This window comes from Dreissena polymorpha, chromosome 4, assembly GCF_020536995.1.
Source record: "Dreissena polymorpha isolate Duluth1 chromosome 4, UMN_Dpol_1.0, whole genome shotgun sequence".
In the NCBI taxonomy this organism is placed as follows: Eukaryota; Metazoa; Mollusca; class Bivalvia; order Myida; family Dreissenidae; genus Dreissena; species Dreissena polymorpha.
Genome location: NC_068358.1, coordinates 17,269,520 through 17,297,372, shown reverse-complemented (window position 1 = coordinate 17,297,372; position 27,853 = coordinate 17,269,520). Strand labels below are relative to the sequence as shown.

Here is a 27,853-nt window from a genome sequence, read left to right as displayed (position 1 = left end):
ACCTAGACAGTAACTTCAGCGTGGGTAAGCATGACATTGTGTAACACGTTTCCGTAAAGCTTTGCTATGGATAACTTTCTTTTGAATCGATAAATTAAGAATGTCGACTTCCTCGCTCTGAAATCTGGCGTGTAGTTAGTTATTGTTTCGCTTACTAAACTATGTATTATCTTTTATTGGTTATAAAATATGAATTTCGGATAAAACTTATATTTCGGATAAGGTTACATCAGGTGTTTTGAAAAGCGTTTAAATATATATATTTTTTTGTTTCATATAAAATGAAGGCATCGGTTTGACTTCTTAACGGATGTGAGGCTCGTCTCTAAGAAAAATGTCAACCAATAATCAACCTCGACATTGGTATGCTATTGACAGGCCTCTGTTACCTGTCAAGGGCATCTATTTCTTCTTTTTTGCAGGTAAGTGCCCTTACAGTGCTGTTCACTTTGACAGTACCTGCGATATCAATAGAAGCAGAGTCAAACTTTTCGATGCAACCATTTTGCAATAGTTACACTTCACCCTTGCTAATTATCTGGCTTGCATCATTTTGATTCAAATGTATCTGGAAAGCAAAATCTAAATTATATTTGATAATATGATTATAGGTGCAACCAAATTTACAGGCAAAAGCTTTTTAAGTTTTTTTGATAACCATGATAAATATATTGCGATATATTGCAATACCAGTTTTTGAACTGACAATATATTGCAATACGGGTTTTGGCGTATTGTTGCAGCACTAATTATTATTATCATACATGCCATAATTTTTTAGGTCCAAAGCGGGACATTCCATAAAAAATTGTCGGGACATTTGACCAAAAAGCAGGACACCTAAAACGATCTATTTTTCCACCTTTACTATAGTCAGTATAGTACTAACAAAAACCCTTGATACTTTTATTCAAGACGTAAAACATCTGATATGAAGCATGAAATCTAAAACATAACAATAACAGCTTTATTAAATAAGACAATAGTAAACAACGAAGATAATATTCATCTTTTTAAGAGTACAAAATGTAGAACATTACGACAACAATACTCATTATATTAATTTCAATGGCAAACATTAACGCAGGGGAGGCTATCCAGTTGACTGAAAGTACGGGTTACAGTACACTATCTACCGAACAGTTACATCAGTTACACACGGAATGCGCGGCCGTACACATTTCCGAGGTAGGGTTTTGGTGGAAGCAAACCGTCTTTGTGTTCATTTTAACTCGCAACAACGCCTCAATCGTTTTATGGCCCTGATTTTCTCTTTCTTCTTTCTGGATTTTTTTTTTATTGCGCTGAAACAGCGTTCTGGATCGGCGTTTGAATGCGGGATTGACAGCGCTGCAAACGCAAGTGAAGAGAGTTGCGGGAATGTTCTCTAATGTTAATAATCATATTTTGTTTTCTTCTTATATACACAGATTAAACAGAATTGTGAATTGTCAGGCGCTGTATTGGGGTAGTGTCAAACTGTCATGAATAACAACACGTTGTTTTTATTACGATAACACAAGACAAGATGGGTACCACTTCTACTGTTTGTTGCGATGTTTTTTTAAGCATGTATCCATGTGCAGTTTGTTACTTGTGAATTGTCGCGGCTTAATTGGAGTAGGGTCAAACTGTCATGCATAGCACCTCGTTGTTTTTAGCTTAATTGGAGTAGGGTCAAACTGTCATGCATAGCACCTCGTTTTTTTTAATTACAATTACACCCAATTACACAAGACAGGATGGGTATCACTTATTGGACTGTTTGTTGGCGATTTTGGTATATTGCACATTCGGATTATCCCGCTATATTGGAACTAAACATTGAATGTAAAAGACTCATTAATGACGTAGAGTTAATTTTACAAAACAATTGTTTTGTAAACCGTTTCAAACAAATACAAAAATAAACACATTTTCAACATTAATTTCATTATGAAACAACTATCGATAGCAATAAGCGACCACTATCTTGAAGACCACCATGGTGTGAATGCCTGATGAAATCAATAATTAGCCGATAAATCGCTGATAAGGTGTCATAAACAACACTGGTACACACGATAAGTAGAATCGGATTGTTAATTGGGGGCAATAAAGGGATTAGCGGTGGTAAGTGTTAGCGAAACAGAGCTTGAATAGCGAATTTTATTGGGAACCTATAGACCTTACATCGTTTTTTACGAATGTCGGGACAAATCGTCTCATGGCGGGACGGCGGGACAAAGGGCCCAAAAGCGGGACTGTCCCGCCGAGATCGGGACGTATGGCATGTATGATTATTATTATTATTTATACCAAATTATATCGCAATATATTGCTAACTTGTACCAAAATTATAACTTGCCAATTACCTGATAATCCCGTATATTCCAGTTTTAAAGCAAATTTTGGTAAATATTTACTATACCGGTAAATGTGCTCAAGAATAACAAGAAACACAAACATTCGCAACTTTTCTTAAGTATCAAATACATTTTTGCATTTGTTACTATTTAAAGATGTGATGAAATAACGTCCAACCGGGGCGTTTTTTTTCCACTGAACACGCTTAATTCATCTGACGTGATGTTCCCGTTTTTATACAACACAAAATACACCCATACTTTCCATGCAACGTTCTACATGTCAGTATAATTTTCGCGTGCTTTTTATCGAGACAAAGGATAAATCACTTTATTTGATGCTATAATTTTTTATTGTCGCATAAGCATTAAAATTTTGAAGCGTATTTCCGAAATTTGGATTACAAATTTAATAATGCTCAAATCAGAATCGAACGAAACATTTACAGCTGTGCGCAATTAATTCAACGATAATCTGTTCAAAAGCATCGAACGAATGCTCCGATGTAACAACACTACTCCGTATAATATACTTTTCAGAATGCTATTTTTACGAAAAAAATTATTTACACTGCTTTGTTTTGTTTACCTTGTTATCATTATTTCGGATGGCTTTTCTGGACGAAATGTGAATGGATTTTTGTAAAATTTTCGTACCGGGAGGATGAAAATCGTATCGCAATACAATATGCCAATTGCGTATGGCAATATATACCGATATACCAGTATATTGTTGCAGCACTAATAATAATAATGTTTAATAAATATACACAATATCTATGAGTAAGCGGTCGATAGTCGCATAATTTGGTATAATTAAATAATAATAATACTAATGTTCAATGTCAAATATCTCTAAAAGCAACAGTTTTGAAGTGTCTTCTGATTGGCTAACACTCAAGGGTTGGTGAAAATTGTACGTCGAAGTACATTTCTCGTTCTATCTAGTAGGTCTTGTAGACTTATGACGTCATGGTACGTCATATAGACACAAAGTACTGGTCCTACCCAGGAAACAGCTTGTTTCATCAAATGTCTCAATTCAACTTGACAGCTTGCTAAAACAGTTGCATTTAGCATACAGTATACTGATATAACATAATCAAAATCATGTGATGTGTCAAATCAATTTTGATTGACAAATTTGACAGGATTTTTTTTTATCCAATAAGTTTTAGACTGTCAAATAACACACACTACGTATTGAAAGCCATATAATGATTTCTACTGTTGGGAAACGTTAACACAGCTAATTGTCTTCTTATTTATTATCAATGTATAATTATGTGTAACAGCATAACAACATACTTGTTTCGCAATTAAAATATTAAATAAATACAGGTATCTTGCAGGTTTCTAATTTTCTTTCTCAAACTATTGTTGAATAGTTTAAATTTTGTCGCCACTAAAAAACTAGCCATTTTGTAGCAATTCTTAAATCACAGTCTAAACTGCATACACTTAGCTCTATAGTTACAATTTGAATGCAAATATTAGAATGCATCATGTTACATCATCCATACTTTTTTTATTTAAACATTCAAATAATACATAACACATGCAGTACATATATAAAAAAGTATGTGGTATTGTGTGGAGATACAAAACACTTAACATCATTTATTTGCACATAAATAGTTACAAAATAAGTAATACTAAAACACTGTCATCAACCTACAGTACAAGAATATTTACGTATATGAAATTACAAAGTGGTGTTATGTTATTACCTTTTACAAAATTAACAATGCTGGTTTTGTACTAGCCATAAAACATTTATCATTGATTAACAAGTAACAACCAATTTATTAATTACACAATAGAAAGGTAATCATATTAATTGCATTATGCATTTACTAAACAAGCTAGTTGCTACTGTTTAGAATTACACTAGATTACTTAAAATGATCACAACAGATACTTTTTGCTTTTACATACTTGTGGTAAGTTTTGTATTACTAGTTTGACATTTATTTGCGGACACTTGTCGATAAACAGACTAAATTTGCATGGGAACTTTCATATTTTTTCAGCATAATTGCCTTCAAATTGTTAATTTAACAACCCTTTGACATTGTTTGCACATCTGATCTTATTATACCATAGCTGATTTTTGTTAGCTCCACTGGCCAAAGGCCAGCGGGGCTTATGTCATGGTCCTGTGTCCGTCGTGTGTGCGTGCGTGAGTGCGTGCGTGCGTGCGTGCGTTAACTTTTTCTTAAAACATCTTCTTATCCTAAACTACTGGTCCAATTCTGATGAAATTTCTCAGGAATGTTCCTGTGGTGAACCTCTTTCAAATTTGTTCAAATGATGCCCCTGGGGTCAAATTTGACTTTGCCCCTGGGGGTCAAAAAATTGAAAATTTGCTTATATAAGGCCTATTTTGTGCAAACTTTATAAATCTTCTTGTCAAGAACCATTAGGCCTAGGGCTACCAAACTTGGTATGTAGTGACATTTTATAGTCCTCTACCAAGTTTGTTCAAATTATGCCCCTGGGGTCAAATTTGACCCTGCCCCGGGCCGTCAAAAAATTGAAAATTTGCTTATATAAGACCTATTTTGTGCACACTTTATAAATCTTCTTGTCCATAACCGTATGACTTAGGGCTACCAAATTTGGTATGTAGTGACATCTTATAGTCCTCTACCAAGTTTGTTCAAATTATGCCCCTGGGGTCAAATTTGACCCTGCCCCGGGGGTTTAAAAAATTGAAAATTTGCTATATAAAGCCTATTTTGTGCAAACTTTAAAAATCTTCTTGTCCATAACCATTGGGCTTAGGGCTATCAAATTTGCTATGTAGTGACATCTTATAGTTTTCTACCAAGTTTGTTCAAACTATGCCCCTGGGGTCAAATTTGAACCTGCCCCGGGGGGTTAAAATATTGAAAATTTGCTTTTATAAGGCCTATTTTGTGCAAACTTTAAAAATCTTCTTGTCCATAACCATTGGGCTTTGGGCTACCAAATTTTCTATGTAGTGACATCTTATAGTCCTCTACCAAGTTTGTTCAAATAATGCCTCTGGGGTCAAATTTGACCCTGCCCCGGGGGGGTTAAAAAATAGAAAATTTGCTTATATAGGGCCTACTTTGTGCAAACTTTAAAAATCTTTTTAACCATAACCATAACCATTGGGCCTAGGGCTACCAAATTTGCTATGTAGTGACATCTTACAGTCTTCTACCAAGTTTGTTCAAATTATGTCCCTGGGGTCACATTTGACCCTGCCCCGGGGGACAAAAAATTGAACATTTGCTTATATAAGGCCTATTTTGTGAAAACTTTAAAAATCTGTAAAAAATGAATTGTGGAGATATGATTGTCAATTGCTCAACGATCTATATAAATTTCTGATCATTTTATAATTTTCTTAATATAAGTTATGAATTGATCTTAGAAGTCATATGTATTACTTAATTAAATACATTTATAAATAAAAGAAATTATCTTTAGATTATCATAATATTCTCAGGCCTGTTGGTCTAAGGGATGTGTGGGTTGTTAATTATATGTATGCCCCTCTTCTTCGAAGAGGGTGTTTATTGTTTTGCACATGTCGGTCCGTCCGTCATCCCTATGTCCGTCCACCAGATGGTTTCTAGATGATAACTTAAGAACGCTTAGGCCTAGGATCATGACACTTCAAAGGTACATTGATCATGACTCGCAGATGACCCCTGCTGATTTTGAAGTCACTAGGTCAAAGGTCAAGGTCACGGTGACCCGAAATAGTAAAATGTTTTCCGGATGATAACTCAAGAACGCTTATGCCTATGATCATGAAACTTGATAGGTACATTGATCATGACTCGCAGATGAACCCTATTGATTTTCAGGTCACTAGGTTAAAGGTCAAGGTCACGGTGACAGGAAATAGTAAAATGGTTTCCGGATGATAACTCAAGAACGTTTTATGCCTAGGATCATGAAACTTCATAGTTGCATTGATCATGATTCGCAGATGACCTCTATTGATTCTCAGGTGAAAGGTCAAGGTCACTGTGACCTGAAATAGTAAAATGTTTTCTGGATGATAACTCAAGAACGCTTATTCCTAGGATCATGAAACTTCATAGGTACATGGATCATGACTCGCAGATTACCCCTATTGATTTTCAGGTCACTAGGTCAAAGGTCACGGTGACTCAACTTAGAAAAATGGTTTCCGGATTATAACTCAAGAACACTTACGCCTAGGATCATGAAACTTCAAAGGTACATTTATCATGACTCGCAGATGACCCCTATTGACTTTCAGGTCACTAGGTCAAAGGTCAAGGTCACGGTGACTTCACACAAAAAAATGGTTTCCGGATGATAACTAAAGAAAGCTTACGCCTAGGATCATGAAACTTCATAGGTACATTAATCATGACTCACAGATGGACCCCTATTGATTTTCAGGTCACTAGTTCAAAGGTCAAGGTCACAGTGCCAAAAAATGTATTCACTCAATGGCTGCCACTACAACTGACAGCCCATATGGGTGGGCATGCATGTTTTACAAACAGTCCTTGTTTGAGATGATTCTTTACAAAGAAAGATGCTACTATTGTATTTGTTATAAATGTGTGAAAGGCTCTAAGAAGGAACCAGAGATTATTTACCCTTTACCAAACACCAACAGGATTTTACGGGTTTATAGCTGACGACTTTATAAAAAATTATGATAAAATGAGAAATTGCTCAAGATGAGCAATTTCTCCTTTTATCACAATTATTTCTACCCTACCTGATTATTTCCTTAATATTCCATTACAATTTAATTGTCGTCTGCAACCTTTTTCAAATTGGGAAAGTCCAAAATGTGTCATTTGGTAAAGGGTTAAGGCATTTTGATTCCTACGGGTCTTGTGAATCTGTTTCAAATCAAATGCGTATATTTGATCTTCAGCATCTAAAAATATGTGAAATAGAAAGAACGACAATATCTTTTGGAGAGATAAATGTACCTACGTTAAAAGCAATGGGACTGTGCTTCAAAGGAACAATTCCCGGGCTTTTTAGTCTGTTAAGTTAACACGGTAGTAACTTTTTCCATATATAAAAATGCTCACCCTTCCAACTTTAAGCGCCCAATGGGAAGAGGGATAGACAGAGAAAGTCACATGCTTGAGTACATTTCAACCCATGCGCATTGCGGGTTTTTTTCGCATAAAAAACAGTGGAGCGATACAGGGCCATCTGACATGGCCCTCTTGTTTATAGATAGACAGATATAGACTTTTCAAAGTTCTATCAAAGTTCTCACATGTTCCATCCAAGTAAACAAACAGAACCAATAAAGATCACCACAGATAATTACTGTGTGTATAGCTTGGAAATTTTGATAGTTCAGGAATCCCTTCTTTGTTGATTTCTGTAAACCAAAACTGTCAGTTTTGCTGGATAGAATGGCTTGTGTGATGCCCAGCTCTTGCCTTGGCAGAACAGCTTCTAAAAACGGAATAACAACAAATATCTTAAAATTTGATCAATAATGCAGACAGTTTATAAATGTCTTGTTTTTTTGTTGATTTTGAATCTGGAAGATTGTGGTACGAAAATCCAACGGTATAGGATTTTGTGGTTTTAAGCCTAAACTTATTATAGTGATATGTAACCTTTTCGGGATATCGGTAAAGTTTGAGCAGAAGAGGTGAAAAAACGTTAAAGATTAAAGACTAAAAAGTTAGATCGGAATATCTTTAAATTTTGTGAATAAATGTGTTTCTGATGGATAACACAACAACTTACCAGAATATTACTCATGATCACACGTAAAACTTCTTTCTGAGTGCGAATGGAAAATGCGTCATGAATTCTGACAAATAAACAGTAGGGTGTCGATATAGTAAAACAGCGAGAATACTGGAAGAATAGAGATGCCAAACATAATGTTTAAAACAAATAATTTTTTAACAAGCGTTTGTGATTTGTCAGGATAATAATAACAATAAGATATCGAAAAGATCAAATCAAATAAATTGGACAGAAATCTGAGATTCAGCAATATATTTTAGACAGGTTATGGTCACGTAAATTGTGTTTGGTAAAGACTGTCACTATATGTAGTGAACCAGTCTTCGGCTTATACCCACTGAAGAAGAGTATTCAGGGGAGATAATTGAGAAATGACTTAATTCTGGAACAGTTGCGAAAAAAAACAAATAATGCGAGAATATTTAGTGCCATTCGCTACACAATAATGATGTCATTGATATAATTTTTCCTGAGGTATGTATTTACATGTGATTGAGCATATGTCAAAGTGTTTTTGATTTGTTCAAGGTCATTAATAGCATCACGAAAACATATGTCGCGTGGCAAATTTTTTTTGAGACGCATCCCTATGTGGTATTCTTATGTAATGTTACGTCTAAATTTCCATATGTATGAACGGTCAACGCCAGCTTTTGCGGGCTTTCGCCCGTATAATACAAATTGTGTTAAATTGGTGTGTATTGACCACGGACTTTAGATGAGACGGATATGAAACTGGACCGTATCGGCAAATATCTTGTCATAACTTAGTCACATGACAGGTAGCTATCAATTAGCGTACATCGAAGGCAAGGGCCCAGGTTATACATTTTGATGTACCCACTAAGTCTGCAAAATATCCCTATCGCCCGATAGCCAATGCGATGAAATCTCGGCTCTGGCGATAGAAAAATTGAATATAGATCGCCTGAATTGCGATGAAAAAAAATCAGAGAAAATAAACAAACGAATAATCAATCAGTGATTTTTTTTGCTTTTATTTGTTACAGTCTGTGCCATTTAAATTGGGAAAATTAGCGCTATAAACCATGGAATTGGGAAAAATAGCGTGATAAACCATGAAATTGGAAAAAATTTAGCATTAAAAATATGATTATACAGTACACTCCACGCGTTTTCCCCAATTTCCCGCCATAAGCTGCTGAGGTAACGCAGAGGGAGATTAAGAAAATTGCGCGATACGCGGCGTTTGCAGGATTTTGGACGCCGTCTTGAACGATCGGCAAAATTGATAAGCCGACGCGGCGGCCCTCGGCATTGGCAACACGGGGAAACTCCGTGTTTTACGAGATAACGATCAATTGAACTTTGTTTGACTTCCTGATTTTCAAATAAAATTACATTTATTACAAGTATATATATATATATTTATTTATATAAATAATATACTATTAAAAAAACAACAACCAAGATAGATCGATCCCCACGTGGTTGTAGAAGTAGTTGTATAGAAAACCCATTGATTTATGACAAACAAAATGTCGTCTTTAAACTGATACTAACCAATTAATATAATCACAGTTTGCAACATTGTTTTCATTTTGATAATTTAATCCAAGGTTTTCATGTAAGGAGGTGTTTTTTCTATACTTAACATGTATACAAATGACCAAGGACCCTAAAAGTCTCGCAAATCTGTGTGAATTGACAGTTTGACGTTATCAAAGGAAATCCGCTTCTTGTCTGAAGGCATAACTTACCCAAGTAAACACGTTCAACGAATGCATAAGGTATGGTTTTAATTGTCGGAACAAAGTCGATTAACTGCTCATTAATGCATTTATTTTCTCTTTGTAGGTAGGTTATTCCATTGATTGCTAAAAGAAGGCGGTAACTATTGAGTTGATAGTTGCATTAAATATTCACAGTTGTATTCTAATTGCTTCGACATTCAAAACAATGTTTACCAGTAATTATGGACCACATCGGCAGAGTGACTTTCACACATGTTAATCCCTTTTGTCAAAACACCGCAGACAGCAGTCTACACAATAGGTCAGTAGACAAGCTTTGCGTGTTTTCATAACGTCAAACACTTAATCCAGTTATGCCCAGATTTCTTCTTTAATCAGTTAACAGTACAACTACTGTTAAAATAATTACTCTACTAAAATACCCTAATGATAAAGATTCGGCGTGTTCAATTTGAAATTGTTTTGGAAGAAATATCAACAGTTGATATTTCTTCCAAAACAATTTCAAATTGAACACGCCGATTCAACTTATTCCCGATATAATTTTGTTAAAAAATATCACAGAAACTTTTAACCGAAATCAACAGAATTAAGTATTCTCTGCGCAACAAAGTTTGTATCAAAAAATCAATACACGCACGCTTTGCAGGAGTATACCTTGACCTTGTACATTGCAGCATAATTTTCACGTGCTTTTGTCGGGAAATATACATGATGACTGTTTATTTGAAGCATTTGTAAACGTCGTGTTAACATTAAAAATCGTAGTGTGTTTCGGATTACTTATTATTATTCTCATTTGGAGATCTTACGGAACATTTATCCTTGTGTTATATGTGTTATGATTTAAATATTAATTGGTCAAAACGCTTGACATGTCGTATATTCATTCATATTGTAGACGTACCTGTGAATTAAAAAAAACATAATTTTTATACGTATTAATTTTCTATACAATTTTCTTAATTTTTATACAGTATTTAAACAATTTTTAATAACAATGTTTTTATTTTTTGGCATGCCCAGTAGCACACTGCTTATGCTGTGTTGCGCGGCGGTCGCTGATAAGAACGGAAATTGTCTGCATTTACCGACTAGGCTAAAGTAATACACGCCGTGGGTATTAGCGAACTCAGCGGAACGCCATGTTTTACCTCGCTTTCAAACTCCACATAAACACTCGCTAGCAGGTAAAAAAACGCGGAGTGAGCGTGTTTTTGGGGAAAACCCGTGGAGTGTACTGTACGTAACAGAATTAAAATTGTTTTAAGTGCATGTTCATGGGTTTTTCTAGCCATTTTGGGAAAAGGAGTCTGGTCAAATTAGGATTGTTTAAATTGATAAAAGTGGCAATTTTTGGAATTATTTGTCGACAGAAAGGACTAAATTAAAGTTATATATTTTGCAGGATGTTTAAATAAAAAGTTGAGATCTAGAATTCAGAAATCATAAGTCATAAGAGACTTCTTTCTTAAAAAAAAATATATATATATATATTTTTTTTTTGGAAATTGGGCTTTTTTTGGGAAATTTTGGTCCGCTTTTTGGGAAAAAACATTGATTTTTGCGATTTTGGAGCAGCCAAAAATCGGCGGTAATTTTTAGCAAAAAAATCACTGTCAATTAACGCATTTCAGGTGTCAATTCTTATAGCGACACCGCTTGGTTACTTCCCTTAGTTTTCTATCATTAGTGATCTTCCTAAGCTGTTATAGAGAGTATTAAGTTCAACACGCGTATTCAAAATATCGATATACTTTTGGTAATTAAAAACATCGTTATACTTTTGGTAAACTGAACTTGAATTCTACGCCGATAAATGAAATAATAGTGCGAATTTTTGTTTTTAAATTAAGTAAAACAGTTGAATGTGTGTTATCAATAGTTTTGAAATTATTAAATAACCGTAACAGTGTGACACTTCAATATTTACACATGTCATAAAGTCGCCGATGACGCTTTTAAATTATATCGGTTTATTATCAAGTCAACTAGCATACATGGGCATTTATCTAAACAATTAAGGCTTAGATCAAAAGATGAAAGCGAGTGTCATTTTGCCGACAGTTTTGATAGTTCTGTTCTGGAAGCGCAATTAGTACACCGCCTTGAAGGCCGAGTTAAGCAGTACATCAACATCGATAGTAACCAATGATAACGCACGTAGTGTATATACATATGCAGTAGTTTACCTAAGCGATGAAATGACGTCGTTGTGGACATGTAATTACGCACAAAAAGTTAACACGCGCAACACATTCCCAACAGAAAATATGAATACGATTTACTCTAGGAGGGTGTTATACTGTTAACATGTTTCGTGTTTCAAAACTCTTAAAAAATAATAACACATAAAATAACTCGCCTGTGCATAGTACCAATGTATCCATACGTAGACGACTTTATTTTATATCCCTCTTAGTGTATTATGTAAGTAAATGCATACAAAAAAAATCATTCATATGATTAAGATCGATACCTGTGAGCACCAGTTTTGTATTTTTACTGGTAACTACTTGCTGCCGAGAATTACACTTTTATTGTACTGCTAAAGCCAATAATTTTTAAACTGAAACTGAAAGCTACGACGTAATAAAAGTTTGAAACCTGGAATACTGATTAGTTTACAAACTTAAGGTTACCCCCCAAATGCAATCTATATATAAAGACTGTGTTCGTCCTTTCATGATTATCCCCACGCTTTTTGAAAAAAAGGTGGGGATATTGTGGTTATCTCCGCCGTCCGTCCGTCCGTCTGTCTGTCTGTCTGTCTGTCCGTCCGTCCTGGCCACTATCTCCTCCTACACTAAAAGCACTAGAACCTTGAAACTTACACACATGGTAGCTATGAGCATATGTGCGACCCTGCACTATTTGGAATTTTGATCTGACCCCTGGGTCAAAAGTTATAGCGGTTGGGGTGGGGCCGCGTCAGAAATTATCACTCATTTTTTTAGGTTATTTTACATTTACTTCTTTATTTCTACACCGATTCACTTCAAATTGATACTGGACCTCTCTTATGACAATACGGTCAATCTCAACCATGCATGGCCCCATTCCCAACCCTGGGGCGCCCCACCCACATAGGCCACACCCACCAAAAATTTCCATTTACTATAATTTTTTCATTTCTACACGGATTCACTTCAAATTGATACTGAACTTTTGTTATGACATTAGGGTCAATCTCAACTATGCATGGCCCCAATCCCAACCCTGGGGCGCCCGCCCACATAGGCCACACCCACCAAAAAATTCCATTTACTATAATTTTTTCATTTCTACACGGATTCACTTCAAATTGATACTGAACTTCTCTTATGACATTAGGGTCAATCTCAACTATGCATGGCCCCATAACCAACCCTGGGGCCCCGCCCACATAGACCACACCCACCCAAAATTGCCTTTACTATAATTTCTTCATTTCTACACCGATTCACTTCAAATTGATACTGAACTTTTGTTATGACATTAGGGTCAATCTCAACTATGCATGGCCCCAATCCCAACCCTGGGGCGCCCGCCCACATAGGCCACACCCACCAAAAAATTCCATTTACTATAATTTTTTCATTTCTACACCGATTCACTTCAAATTGATACTGAACCTCTCTTATGACAATACGGTCAATCTCAACTATGCATGGCCTCATTACCAACCCTGGGGCCCCCGCCCACATAGACCACACCCGCCCAAAATTGCCTTTTACTATAATTTCTTCATTTCTACACCAATTCACTTCAAATTGATACTGAACTTCTCTTATGACAATACGGTCAATCTCAACTATGCATGGCACAATTACCAACCCTGGGGCGCCCTGCCCACATATGTCACACCCACCCAAAATTGCCTTTTACAATAACTTCTTCATTTCTACACCAATTCACTTCTAGTTGATGATGAACTTCTCTTATGACAATACGGTCAATCTCAGCTATGCATGGCCCCATTACCAACCCTGGGGCACACCTAGTTCAAACATTCGGCGTGGGGATACGCGTCGGCCTCTGCCGCTCCATTTCTAGTTATGTCATTGTTTGTTAGTTCATTTTTTTTTCTGGCTATGAAAAATTTCCTCTGGCTATGACATTTTTGAAATTTCATAGCCACATTGGCTATGAAGACAAAAAAGTGAGTTTTGCAGACTGACTCTGTACCCACTCACGTCTTTCATTTAATTATACTTTTGCTTCTCAGCCGATTTTGACAAATTATATATCATGAATCATGATTATTATATTTTTTATGGAATATATTGAAACATTTTGTTCATGAAACATATCAATAAAGCTAATTATTAATGAAGCTTAAAAAATTAACGATTTCAGCTCTTGTGTATAACATAGAAAGGGTGTTTATTTTATGACGCGACAGCGTATATAGCGGACCCTCTTGATATTTTTCGGCCGGGATTTTCAAGAATCTTTAAATAAATAATTATAATTAATTGATAATTTAAGGTAAATAACCTTTCATATAATTATACATAATAACAAACGATGAATGTTTTGACACCCATTTTATTTGAAGTTTGCAAAGCCGAAAAATATCAAGAGGGTCCGCTATACCCTGTCTCATCATAAAATGTGTTATTAACAAGAGCTGTAATCGTTAATTTATTAAGCTTCAATAATAATAAGCTTAATTTATATGTTTCTAGAACAAAATATTTTGATTTATTCCATAAAAAATCATAAATTATCATGTCAAAGGAAATTAAATGGCTGGTATCTAAACAAAAGCATAAGCGCCAAGACCGTAGCATCAGTTCGGTGCGTTAAGACCGCGCACTACTTTCTTCCATCTTCATTCCTTACTTACTTTCATTTTGAAAGGTTTTTTATGCCCCCGGATCGAAAGAATCGGGGGTATATTGTTTTTGGCCTGTCTGTCTGTCTGTCTGTCATTGTGTCAGTCAGTCATTGAATGTGTGTGTCACAAAACTTTAACCTTGGTTAAACTTTTATAACTTTTGCAATATTGAAGATAGCAACTTCATATTTGGCATGCATGTGTATCTCATGGAGCTGCACATTTTGAGTGGTGAAAAGTCAAGTTCAAGGTCATCCTTCAAGGTCAAAGGTCAAATATTGTATTTTTCGTTCCTAAAACTTTAACCTTCGTTAAAGTTTGGTCATAACTTTTTGAATATTGAAGATAGCAACTTGATATTTGGCATGCATGTGTATCTCATGGAGCTGCACATTTTGAGTGGCTTAAGGTCAAGGTCATCGTTCAAGGTCAACTTTATGGCTTCAAAGCGGCGCAATACTGGGCATTGTGTTTCTGACAAACACATCTCTTGTTTTTTCTATCGTATACATAATTCTATTCTCTTTAGCAAGATGTAAGTTTTAAAACTGAACTCCAAATATAAACGCTACAATTCGGTATAAAGTACAAACATGTCAACCTAGATTCTAAAACTCCAAACGTTTGGAGCCTTAGGATCGCGTGCTACTTTTGTACGAATTCATTCAGGGTTTTTTTTTTGAAAAAGGGGAAGACGCTGGACGCTGGGTGAAAGGGGAAAATAGAATGCGAAAGAGACATATTTGGGGAAAAAATTAAAACTGTTTTAATCAATGTCTATAACTCGTCTACTCTGATTTCAGGGTTTTTTCAACAATGTCTGCGCCTCCGGAAAATGAAGGCATTCCCATAGCAAAAAAAATACGCCCCATTCCCAATCAAATCTAGATGACATTTTTCGCAATTGAAATAAAGAAGTCTGTAAAAATCATAAATAAACGTTGACAAACACTGATGACATTTAGAGTGACTTCCCTTTATCCATTACGTTACATAGCATGCGCTTAACGACTCGGATGTCAGGGGGTTTTTTGGGTTGTGGGGGATGGGACCTTCGACAAGATTATATTGAAATAGAATTGAGATATTATAATCATGAGACACATCTTTCTATTAAAAAAAAAAGTTTTTTTATGGGGAATTTTTTGCTCAGGACAGGGGAAAAAACCAGTCTAGTTCGGTGGGGGAAGACGCCGATATTTGGCGTCTGTTATATTAGGTAAAAAAAACCTGTCATTCCCTATTTACCTTCATTTTTAAACCCTTTTTTTTCGTATATAGAATTCTATTTTCTTAAGCAAGATATAGCTTTTAAAACTGAACTCCAAATATAAACGCTACAAATCAGTATAAAGTACGAACATGTTAACCGTAAATCTAGATTCTAAAACGGTATGATATTTGCAAAAATTAAAGTTACAACTCGCTGCGCTGCCCAAATCAGAAGAAAAACTTCATATATATTATATATCTGAAAACTATGTAATGTAGGCTTTCTTATGATATATAATTTGTCAAAATCGGCTGAGAAATGAAAGTATAATTTAAAGAAAGACGTGAGTGGGAACATCAAAATGTATAACCTCGGCGCTTCGATGTACGCTAATCGATAACTACCTGCCACATGACTAAGTTACGACACGGTTAAACGCGCAGTGGTAAAACATAGAATGTTGTTTTTTGTGTTTAACGCGCTATAAATCCATTTATAACAACAGAAATATACTAAAAGTTTGGGGGTTTTTTAAAGAGAAATTAATAAGCAACAAGATAACATATAAACTAATAAAATCGGATGATAAGTTTTTGCATAGAATTGAATTTACTAAGTAAGTGTCAAATACTTGAATCAACTCCTGTCAATATACGCTCCATGGACTAAGATGTGACATGTGAAATATATAAAAATAACTCAGTAATACAGTATTTTGACCCTTAAAAATATTACCTTACCCCTGAACATTTCAAGAACTAGGTGATTGCTGGTTTCCTGTCATGTTGATCAAAATTTCTTTTTTTTTTCCAGCTGTTGGAGACCTACTTCCATTCATCTCAGTATTTATGCGACACTTGGGACTGTCATCCACAGAGACAGGTATCATCTATGGCGTCATGCCTTTAATTACTCTCCTTGTGCGCCCACTCGGGGGAATATTGGCTGACAAGATGATGATACACAAGCTGATGATAGCAGTATGCTCTTTGCTGACCGGAATTTCATATTGTTGTCTCCTTCTCACCCCTGCCAAATCACCTGGTGAATTCCAATCGACACAGATGCCTTTAGCAAGGACTAAAGTGCAATGCAGTCCATTAGATTCATTTGTGAATGACTGTGCAAAAAATGGGTCTACATGTCCAAAAAGCATTGGAACTTTATTGGAAAACGGCGTGTACAATAAGTCAAACCTTCAGTGTGAATTCAACTGTATTCGTAGCAAGATAAATCCAAGTCCCAGCTCCAAGGCGTGTTTCACTCAAACCACCGGTAGTCTTGTGTCAGGCAATTGTGATAATACACCAATAGATACTGCAAAGGGAGTGCGGTTTGAGTCCAAATTGCAGGACATCTTAAACAATAAAATTGTTGGTAGCAACTCCACTGATTTAGACCAAGTTTGTGTAGACTATGATTTAAGGCATATGACTTTCAATGGGACAGAGTACTGGCAGATGCTGTGTGATTCTGAAGTATCACTTGACTGTGAGATCACCTTTGCCAACTTGACAGATTTCCAGGCATGTCCATATGTTACAGAAACATCAAAGCTGAGCAATACATTCTGGATATTTTTCATAATATTTTTTTTTGCCAATATCGTCATGTCGCCAGTGTTTACCCTCATTGATGCTGTTGCCTTCGACATGCTGGGACCCAAACCAGAACTCTGGGGTAGACAGAGGCTATGGGGGACCATTGGTTTTACAGCTTTTGCTGTTACCTCCACATTTATCATGGACGCTATAAGCCAATCACATAAAACCATCAATTATTCAGTATCCTTCTACATTTTTATGGGTCTTACCACTATATCAGCTTTTGTCACCTACTTTCTGAATCCAAAAAATGTTCAAAGTGCTCGGCTATTAAAAAATTTGAAGCCCTTGTTGACCTTCAAAATATTAGCTTTCCTTCTGGTGATGATGAGTTTTGGAATGATGAATGTGGTTATTGAGGCTTATTTATTCTGGTTTTTACAAGAGCTGGGAGGTCCACAAAAACTCCTTGGACTTTGTGTCGTCTTCAGTTGCATTCCAGAAATGATCATGTTCCACTTTGCTGGAGCTTTCATTAAAAAGTTTGGAAATATCCCTTGTGTACTTTTAGCATGTCCAGCATATGCTGTAAGATTTTTCTGCTATTCGTTTCTTTCTAATCCATGGTTTGTTTTGCCTGTAGAGATGACTCATTGTTTTACGTTTGCACTAATGTATGCCTCGGCCACTGGTTATGCAAACTCCATTTCACCTGAAGGACTTTCTGCTACCATGCAAGGTGTACTAGCGGCAGTGTACTGGGGTATTGGTAAGTATTATTCTAAATTATTTGTTAAGTTTCATACATTTAGTTTGCAAAACCTCTCAGTGATTCATTTTGCTACGTTTTTTTCTGGGGATGCATCATTCTCTAAAATGTGCGTCATCGGGACGCATTGTTCAAAAACACTGATTTTCAACATCGTCAAAGTTGTACATGATACCGAGTTCGATTCATGGATATTAGCAAAACACATGTCAACACCGTTTTGAAAAGTAGAATGGAAGTCACATTACTGCATTCGGAATGTAGTGCGCATATTTTGATTGGTTGAAATATATCAATTATCCAATCAGTTACGGCGTTTTATTAAAAGTTTGTTGGACATTTAATTGTCTGTCCCGGATGGTAAACAAAGAAAATGCCACCGAAAAAGGTTTTCAAAATTGATCCTCAACAATTTAATCAGTCGCTGTGTAGATATTTATTGATAACGCAGCCTCGATGTAAACCATGTGGTTTAAATGTGAAGAAAAAACGGCGCAAAACACAGTTTGCGTTCGTCTGTTGTGAGCGCAGACAGTTATTAATTATAAAGTAAAGCGATGTTATTATACTTTTCTGGATTAATTCAGCAGTGTTGTTTTTTCTAAAGTGACAATTAAAATTGTAAGTTCTGAAATAAAAAGCATCTTATTTTTATATGGTACATGCATAAATAGTGATACAGATGGTGCAGTACTCCGTCCTATGTTACGTAGAATGTAAGTACATATAACAACACAGTCATCTTCTGATAATACTGCAGGGTGTGAGAGGGGTTTTTCTGTACAGAATAAGGTCTTGACCGAATTCAGGAACAGGTAAACTGTAGGGAAACAAGACAATTTAACTCATGAGAGTGAAGTTGTGCAATTTTGCCAGGAAATTCCGGCGGAATGAATTTGCGGAAAAAGCTCTCCCTGTTTGGAGAAAAAACAAGGCGAGAAGGCTATACACATTAAATACAGTATCATGAGTATGAGTTTTGTTACACTAAATCTGTATTGAAATTGTAAACCTTTTGACCAAAAGAGAAACTGTCTTTTGTCACACTGTTTGAAAGGGATAATTTTGACCAAAAAATTATAAACACTAGTCATCCAATTTATTAAAACTCTAGTCAGTCCAAATTGTTAAAGATGTTCAAAGTTCTCTGTTTTAGATGTTATTTGTTTCACTGTTTGTTATTAAAAGTAAAACAAATCAAGATTTTACTTGCTATAAACCTATTTCTGTATTAAGCTGTAAAATTGCATAAAAGAGCCCCTGGCTTAGGTGTATCATGTTAAGTAGATTATTTGTAACGACTTTACAAAGACACAATCTGGGACCCATTGTTTTCAGTTTGGACCCATTGTTTCAAAATATGCGAGTCCCAGGGACTCATTGATGTAGATTTCAAAATGAATCAATGCCTCTTAACCAGTTGTCCTGCACATTTCAGAATATAAACAGAAGTAAAAACCTCATCAGTCGTATTATTTATTTGTCAAAGGTTGCATATCATAGCTATGTGTAAGGTGATGTTTGCAGCAATGCTTGTATTTATTTTATTAAACAAAACTCTAACTGGTAAAACATTATATAAGGTTTGTTAAAAGTTAAGTGTAACAACCCTTTTTTGTATTTCATCTGACCAAAACTTGCGCAACGCTCATCAATGTCATCATGAGCTTTTATGATTGCCTTTTATCCTGCCTGAATTGTGAATACTGTGGCTTCAACAATGTTTTTTATGCCCCCAGTAGGGTGGCATATAGCAGTTGAACAATTGTGTTTCTCACAAACAAATCGTGGTAAAAGGACAAGGTCAAGATAATCCTTCAAGGTCTAAGGTCAAAAATACAAATCAAAGGGAAGTAAAAAGCCTTAAAGGGAGATAATTATTCAATATTGAACATAGCAACTTGATATTTGGCATGCATGTGTATCTCATGGAGCTGCACATTGAGTGGTGAATCTACAGTCACGGTAGTGGCTTTTGATTATTTGCTACTAAAAATAGAGAGTGGCTTTTAATTATTTGCTACTAAAAATAGAGATTTGGGAGAGACAATTATTTTCAAGGGAAGTAATTTATTTAATTATAAATCTCATATTATATATTTCCTTACCAAGAATTTAACTTCTTTTCACAGTTACTGTACAGATTTTTTATTTTGACTATTTATAACTAATAATGATTTGTCAAATTTTTTTTTTTAAATGATATAATTATCTTCTTTTTTTTCATCTGTACTAATTTGTGAATGGTAAGGTTCATTACATACCTCTGGCTATGATCTCTTTGATAAACCACAGGCCTTGGTTGTCAGTGATGTCTGACTTGGTCATTTTGACTGTCTACAGACCCCCCCCCCCAAAATCCAAGGGAAGTAATAAGCTTTAAAGGGAGATGATTTCTATACCTGCCACATGATAAAGCGACGCAGAAGGGGGCATTGTGTATCTGACGAACACATCTCTTGTTTTTACAATTTTGAGACTGGGGCTGTGTCCCTTGGGTTGGGAAAAATCTCATCATTTTGTCTTACCAGTAAATTGGAAAATAAGTGTTGTTGTTTTGGCTCACAAAAAAAATTCTTCAAAATTTGGAATTAAAGTGTTTTAAAGTAACAAATGTCAACCACCATAAGATAACCTGTTACCTGTAACATCAATCTCCCTACTGCAAAGGTCAAGGCCAAACTTTAAAGTTCAAACTTGACCATAAAAACTCTTGTCTTTCCTTTAACTCTACCATTTATTGTTGGATTTCGAATCATATGGCAACCTTCATAGGAGGACGTGTTGTGTGTAACATCCGTCGCCCTACCTTTAAGGTCAAGGTCATACTTAAGACAGAAAGTCACATTAGACAAAAAAAAATGTACCAAGCAATTGTTTGTCATTTCTGTAAATGTGCCAGTTATTGATGGATTTTGAAATAACCTGGCACAAAGGTCAGCCATCATAAGGCGATGTGTTGCATGTTACACCTGTCTCTATCTTAAAGGTCTGATCAAGAATACACTCTCTTTTTTTCCACATAAGTGGAGTTTTGAGACAAAAGTGGAATATTGTGCCCCGTATGAGCTGATGGCTTGTTTTTGTATAATGATGGATTTTTTTAAATTTCATAAGTAGAGGGAAATGATGTATTTGAAATTTGTTTACTATTTGGGTAGACACTTTCCTTATAACAGTATGTTCACATGCATAGTTACATTCCTGTAATTGTTTCCATGATTTCCTGTGATTGTTTCAGGGAAGGGTATTGGAAGTCTAGTCACTGGAACAATGTATGACAGTGTGCATGGTATCGGGCCCAGGTGGACATTCAGGTTGTATGGGTTTTTCGCACTGGGGGTGTTGGCGTTATACGGCATCGTCCATTTCTTCTTTTTCCGAAAGAAGCAGGCATCTAAGGAAGTCGACATGACAGTAACATACGAAGCAAACAAAGGTATTGACAATAACAACTATCTTGATAATACTGTTCACCATTTTCAACAGTATTTCGTTCATATCATGGTATTCAGTTAACTTATTCACACTTTTCCTGGCTTAGCTGGATAAACAGTAATAAGTAAATGTACTTAAAGGGGCCTTTCCACAGATTTTGGCATGTATTGAAGTTTGTTATCAAATGCTGTATATTTATAAATGTAAACATTTGATCTAAAATGCTTTAGTAAAAAACAAGAATAAATTAAAGAAAGAAAAAAGTAACCCACAACTGGGCTTGAACCACTGAACCCTGGAGTAAAAGTTTATCACTTAGACCACTCGGCCATAGATGCTCATACAAAGAGTGATTAATTTTATACTTTATATAGACAATCCTTGTAGTATCACAAAATATAATGACGACAACAGAACTTTTCAAATTATTCAATCGTTTGGCATTGCAATGCTTTATAATTTTCAGGTTTTTTAATCGTCAAAAGATGCATATAATGGATATTTTAGAGCATGGTAAATGTTTTGTATCACTGTTTCCTCACTGTCACAAATATCATAACTACAACAAAAATTTGTGAATCTGAAACAATTTTTTAATTTTTAGCTCATCTATTTTTTGAAAAAAAATTATGAGCTATTGTCATCACCTTGGCGTCGGTGTCGGCGTTGGCGTTGGCGTCGGCGTCCGGTTAAGTTTTGCGTTTAGGTCCACTTTTCTCAGAAAGTATCAATGCTATTGCATTCAAACTTGGTACACTTACTTACTATCATGAGGGGACTGGGCAGGCAAAGTTAGATAACTCTGGCGTGCATTTTGACAGAATTATGTGCCCTTTTTATACTTAAAAAATTGAAAATTTTGGTTAAGTTTTGCGTTTAGTTCCACTTTTCTCAGTAAGTATCAATGCTATTGCATTCAAACTTGGTACACTTACTTACTATCATGAGGGGACTGGGCAGGCAAAGTTAGATAACTCTGGCATGCAATTTGACAGAATTATGTGCCCTTTTTATACTTAGAAAATTGACAATTTTGGTTAAGTTTTGTGTTTAGGTCCATTTTATTCCTTAAGCATCAAAGCTATTGCTTTCATACTTGCAACACTTACTAACTATCATAAGGGGACTGTGCAGGCAAAGTAATGTAACTCTGACTGGCATTTTGACAGAATTATGTGCCCTTTTTATACTTAGAAAATTGAAAATTTGATTAAGTTTTGTGTTTAGGTCCACTTTATTCCTACAGTATCAAAGCTATTGCTTTCATACTTGCAAGATTTATGAACTATCATAAGGGGACGGTGCAGGCAAAGTTATGTAACTCTGACTGGCATTTGGACGGAATTATGGGCCCTTTATACTTAGAAAATTGAAAATTTGGTTAAGATTTATGTTTTGGTCCACTTTACCCCTAAAGTATCATAGATATTGCTTTCATACTTGGAACACTCACAAACTATCATAAGGGTACAGTAAAAGGACAAGTTGCATAACTCTGGTTGTCATTGTTACGGAATTATGGCCCTTTTTTGACTTAGTAACTTTTAATATATGGTTAATTTTTGTGTTTCGATCCACTCGAAGTATCAAGGCTATTGCTTTCAAACTTCAAATACTTACATGCTATCATGAGGTTACTGTACCTGGCAACTTGAATTTTACTTTGACCTTTGAATGACCTTGACTCTCAAGGTCAAATTATTAAATTTTGCTAAAATTGCCATAACTTCTTTATTTATGATTAGATTTGATTGATACTTTGATGAAACTACTCTTACCTGACATACCACAATAGACTTCACCCAAACCATCCCCCGTGCCCTCCCCCCCCCCCCCCCCCTCCCCCCTCCCCCCCCCTATTTTTTTTTTTTTTTTTTTTAAGATCATCTCACAAATGACCACCACACCCTCACACTATACCCCCACCCCACCCCCCCCACCCCACCCCACCCCACCCCCCAATTTTTTTTTTGATTTTTTTTTTTCTTTTTAAGATCATCTCACAAATTATCACCACACCCTCACACTATAACCCCCCCCCCATTTTTTTTTAAAACGGTTATGTTTGAAATACCGTCCAACCATCGCACCCAAACCCCTCCCCCCCCCCCCCCCCCACCCCTCTTCACTCCACTCCTCCCTCCTTTGTGATTGAAAATGAGAGTCCCTTCACCTTTAAAAAGAAAATAGATGAGCGGTCTGCACCCGCAAGGCGGTGCTCTTGTTAATTTTGTCATTTACCAAACGTGAAAAGGCCCCTTTAAGCCAGTAATATTGAGTATCTGGTTTGATTAAATCAGATGTAAGAGAAGAAAACCATAGAAATTATTTCATAAACAATTCAGTTGTTTTTTTTAGAGCATTAATTTGCAAAACCTCAATTTACCCTGAGACATGATAAATATATTATGAACATATTTTTTGGTTTGATTTAAAAGACTTAAGTTAATTGCCTAACACAAATTTACATAATCTGTATTGAAGAAAAATGTTTACATGATACAAACTTAGTAATGCACTGCCCTTGTGATGTCATATTCCTCAGAAATATGGCCACTCAATAAGGACACTTGTTTATAAGGACATCCTCGTGGCCATTTAAGAAAGGGCCTTACTGATGTTTTTTACTCACAAATTGCCAAAAGTATTTGTCTCAATTTAAAAAGTTTATGAATGACAATGAAATGAATTTAAAAATACTCTATTCATCAAAATTTGCAGTTCAACAAATCTAGCTAAAATGAGGAACCAAGAAAATGTGTTTTATTATACAGACAATCTGAGAAAGCCTGGTTCAAAATTAATCTTTTTAGCTCATCTATTTTTTGAAAAAAAATTATGAGCTATTGTCATCACCTCGGCGTCAGCGTCAGCGTTGGCGTCCGGTTAAGTTTTGCGTTTAGGTCCACTTTTCTCAGAAAGTATCAATCTATAGCATTCAAACTTGGTACACTTACTAACTATCATGATGGGACTGGGCAGGCAAAGTTAGATAACTCTGGCATGCATTTTGACAGAATTATGTGCCCTTTTTATGTCCCCCACTATAGTAGTGGGGGACATATTGTTTTTGCCCTGTCTGTTGGTTGGTCTGTTGGTCTGTTTGCGCCAACTTTAACATTTTGCAATAACTTTTGCTATATTGAATATAGCAACTTGATATTTGGCATGCATGTGTATCTCACAGAGCTGCACATTTTGAGTGGTGAAAGGTCAAGGTCAAGGGCATCCTTCAATATCAGAGCTCAAATATATGTGGCCAAAATCGCTCATTTTATGAATACTTTTGCAATATTGAAGATAGCAACTTGATATTTGGCATGCATGTGTATCTCATGGAGCTGCACATTTTGAGTGGTGAAAGGTCAAGGTCATCCTTCAAGGTCAGAGGTCAAATATATGTTGCGCAAATGGCTTATTTTATGAATACTTTTGAAATATTGAAGATAGCAACTTGATATTTGGCATGAATGTGTATCTCATGGAGCTGCACAATTTGAGTGGTGAAAGGTCAAGGTCATCCTTCAAGGTCAGAGGTCAAATATATGTGGCCCAAATCGCTTATTTTATGAATACTTTTGCAATATTGAAGATAGCAACTTGATATTTGGCATGCATGTGTATCTCATGGAGCTGCACATTTTGAGTGGTGAAAGGTCAAGGTCATCCTTCAAGGTCAAATATATGGGTCGAAATTGCTCATGTAATGTCACTTCTGCAATATTGAAGCTAGCAATTTTATATTTGAAATGCATGTGTATCTCATGGAGCTGCACATTTTGAGTGGTGAAGGGTCAAGGTCAAGGTCATCCTTCAAGGTCAAACGTCATATAGGGGGACATTGTGTTTCACAAACGCATCTTGTTATACTTAAGAAAATTGAAAATTTTGGTTAAGTTTTGTGTTTAGGTCCATTTTATTCCTTAAGTATCAAAGCTATTGCTTTCATACTTGCAACACTTACTAACTATCATAAGATGACTGTGCCGGAAAAGTTATGTAACTCTGACTGGCATTTTGACAGAATTATGTGCCCTTTTAATACTCAGAAAATTGAAAATTTGGTTAAGTTTTGTGTTAAGGTCCACTTTATTCCTACCGTATCAAAGCCATTGCTTTCATACTTGCAACACTTATTAACTATCATAAGTGGACTGTGCAGGCAAAGTTATGTAACTCTGACTGGCATTTGGACGGAATTATGGGCCTTTTATACTTAGAAAATTGAAAATTTGGTTAAGTTTTGTGTTTTGGTCCACTTTACCCATAAAGTATCATAGATATTGCTTTCATACTTGGAACACTCGCAAACTATCATAAGGGTACAGTAAAAGGACAAGTTGCATAACTCTGGTTGTTATTTTTTACGGAATTATGGCCCTTTTTTGACTTAGTAACTTTGAATATATGGTTAAATTTTGTGTTTCGATCCACTTTACTTCTTAAGTATCAAGGCTATTGCTTTCAAACTTCAAATACTTTCATGCTATCATGAGGTTACTGTACCTGGCAAGTTGCCATAACTTCTTTATTTATGATTAGATTTGATTGACACTTTGACAAAACTACTCTTACCCGACATACCACAATAGACTCCACCCAAACCATCCCCGTGCCCCCCCCCCCCCCCCCCCCCCGAATCCCCCACCCCCACCCCCCCCCCCCCAGATTTTATTTTTTTTAAGGTCATCTCACAAATGACCACCACACCCTCACACTATACCCCACCCCCCACCCACCCCACCCCACCCCCCCCAACCTCCCCCCCCCCAAATTTTTTTTTGAAACGGTTAAAAAACACAAATATTTATTTTTATTATTTTATTTTTTGAAATACCGTCCAATCATCGCACCCAAGAATCCCCTCTCCCCCACCCCCCCCCCCACCCCCCCACCCCAAAAAAATTTTTTTTTGCATTTTTTTTTCCGCATTTTTGGAAAATAATGTAATAAATGTCCACACCCCACACTATACACCCCTCTTCACTCCACCCCTCCCTCCTTTGTGATTGAAATTGAGAGTCCCTTCACCTTTAAAAAGAAAATAGATGAGCGGTCTGCACCCGCAAGGCCATGCTCTCATTTTAAAGAATCTTTAGGTCTTCAGAAGGTGCTTTATGGGTACATGCAAGTACTACAATACTTTAGCCTTGCTCTTGGGAAACCAACCTTTATACTGAATTGTACTCAAGAACAACAATTTCCATGTTAGTATTATTTTTTTGTTTAAACAAATTCTCTTCTTAGCAATAATTCAGTTTAGGCGGAAAGTCTTGTCCCAGATTACCCTGTGCATACTGCAAAGGCTAATCTGGGATACACATAAGACACATGCATTGAACCCTGTTTTCCTAGAGTGAGGTTTACTTGTTGTTGTTTCCAGACGAGGATGGAGCTCAGCCAGAAGACAAGCTGCTCTCGCCAGCCAACCAGAGTGGTGTGGAACTAAAGGACATGAGCAGCTCTGGGAACCACATGTAACAGACAGACATGAGCAGCTCTGGGAACCATGTGTAACAGACAGAAGACATGAGCATGCAGCAGCTCTGGGAACCATGTGTAACAGACAGACATGAGCAGCTCTGGGGAACAAAAGTGAAAAATACTGTAAAATCATTGTTTTTGTGGGACATTAATTTTGATTAATATATAAAAAAGAAGAGGAATTTGTATTGGTCATTTTACGATATGTTTGTGTTAAAATTGTGGATCGGTCATTCCATGAATTTAACACAAACATTTTGGAAAATGACAGTTAGAATCAGTGATTTCTTTTGCTCAAACTTACCGCCAATTTTCGGCTGCTTCCCAATCGCAAAATTCCACGTTTTTTCCCAAAAATCTGACCAAAATTTCCCAAAAAAAGCCATACTAAAAAAAAAAAAAATTTTTTTTTTTAAGATAGAAGTCTCTTATGACTTAATTATGATTTCTTAACTCTAGATCTCATCTTTATTTTTTAAACATCCTAAAAAATATATAAGGTTAATTTAGTCTTTTTTGTCTATAAATAATTCCCAAATCTGCCACTTTTATCAAGTAAAATAAAAAAAATCCCTATTTGACCAGACTCCTTTTCCTTAAATGGCTAGAAAAACCCCTGAACATGCACTTAAAAACAATATTAATTCTGTTACTTATAATCATATTTATAATGCTTAATTTTTCCCAATTTCATGATTTATCGCGCTATTTTTCCCAATTTCACAGTTCATCGCGCTAATTTTCCCAATTCAAATGACACAGGCTGTAACAA

The 27,853-nt window shown here is 35.8% G+C and overlaps 1 protein-coding gene across 2 annotated transcripts; it reads left to right on the top strand.

Moving 5' to 3' along the window:
* Positions 1 to 27,853, top strand: LOC127875991 (major facilitator superfamily domain-containing protein 6-like). 2 transcript variants are annotated; one of them, XM_052420802.1, is made up of 5 exons: positions 1 to 24; positions 288 to 422; positions 16,660 to 18,159; positions 21,401 to 21,598; positions 26,981 to 27,853. In XM_052420802.1, the coding sequence occupies exons 2-5, from the start codon at positions 335 to 337 to the stop codon at positions 27,076 to 27,078; spliced, it is 1,884 nt and encodes a 627-aa protein (XP_052276762.1). In that variant the 5' UTR covers positions 1 to 24; positions 288 to 334; the 3' UTR covers positions 27,079 to 27,853. The 2 variants fall into 2 exon arrangements, with proteins under 2 accessions (XP_052276762.1, XP_052276763.1); XM_052420803.1 differs by lacking the exon at positions 1 to 24 and adding an exon at positions 25 to 134.

Coding starts and splice junctions, on each gene's coding strand:
- LOC127875991 (XM_052420802.1), top strand. CDS start 335: ATGTCAACCAATAATCAACCTCGACATTGGTATGCTATTGACAGGCCT. Junction 18,160..21,400: donor GGCAGTGTACTGGGGTATTG/GTAAGTATTATT, acceptor TGATTGTTTCAG/GGAAGGGTATTGGAAGTCTA. Junction 21,599..26,980: donor AACATACGAAGCAAACAAAG/GTATTGACAATA, acceptor TGTTGTTTCCAG/ACGAGGATGGAGCTCAGCCA.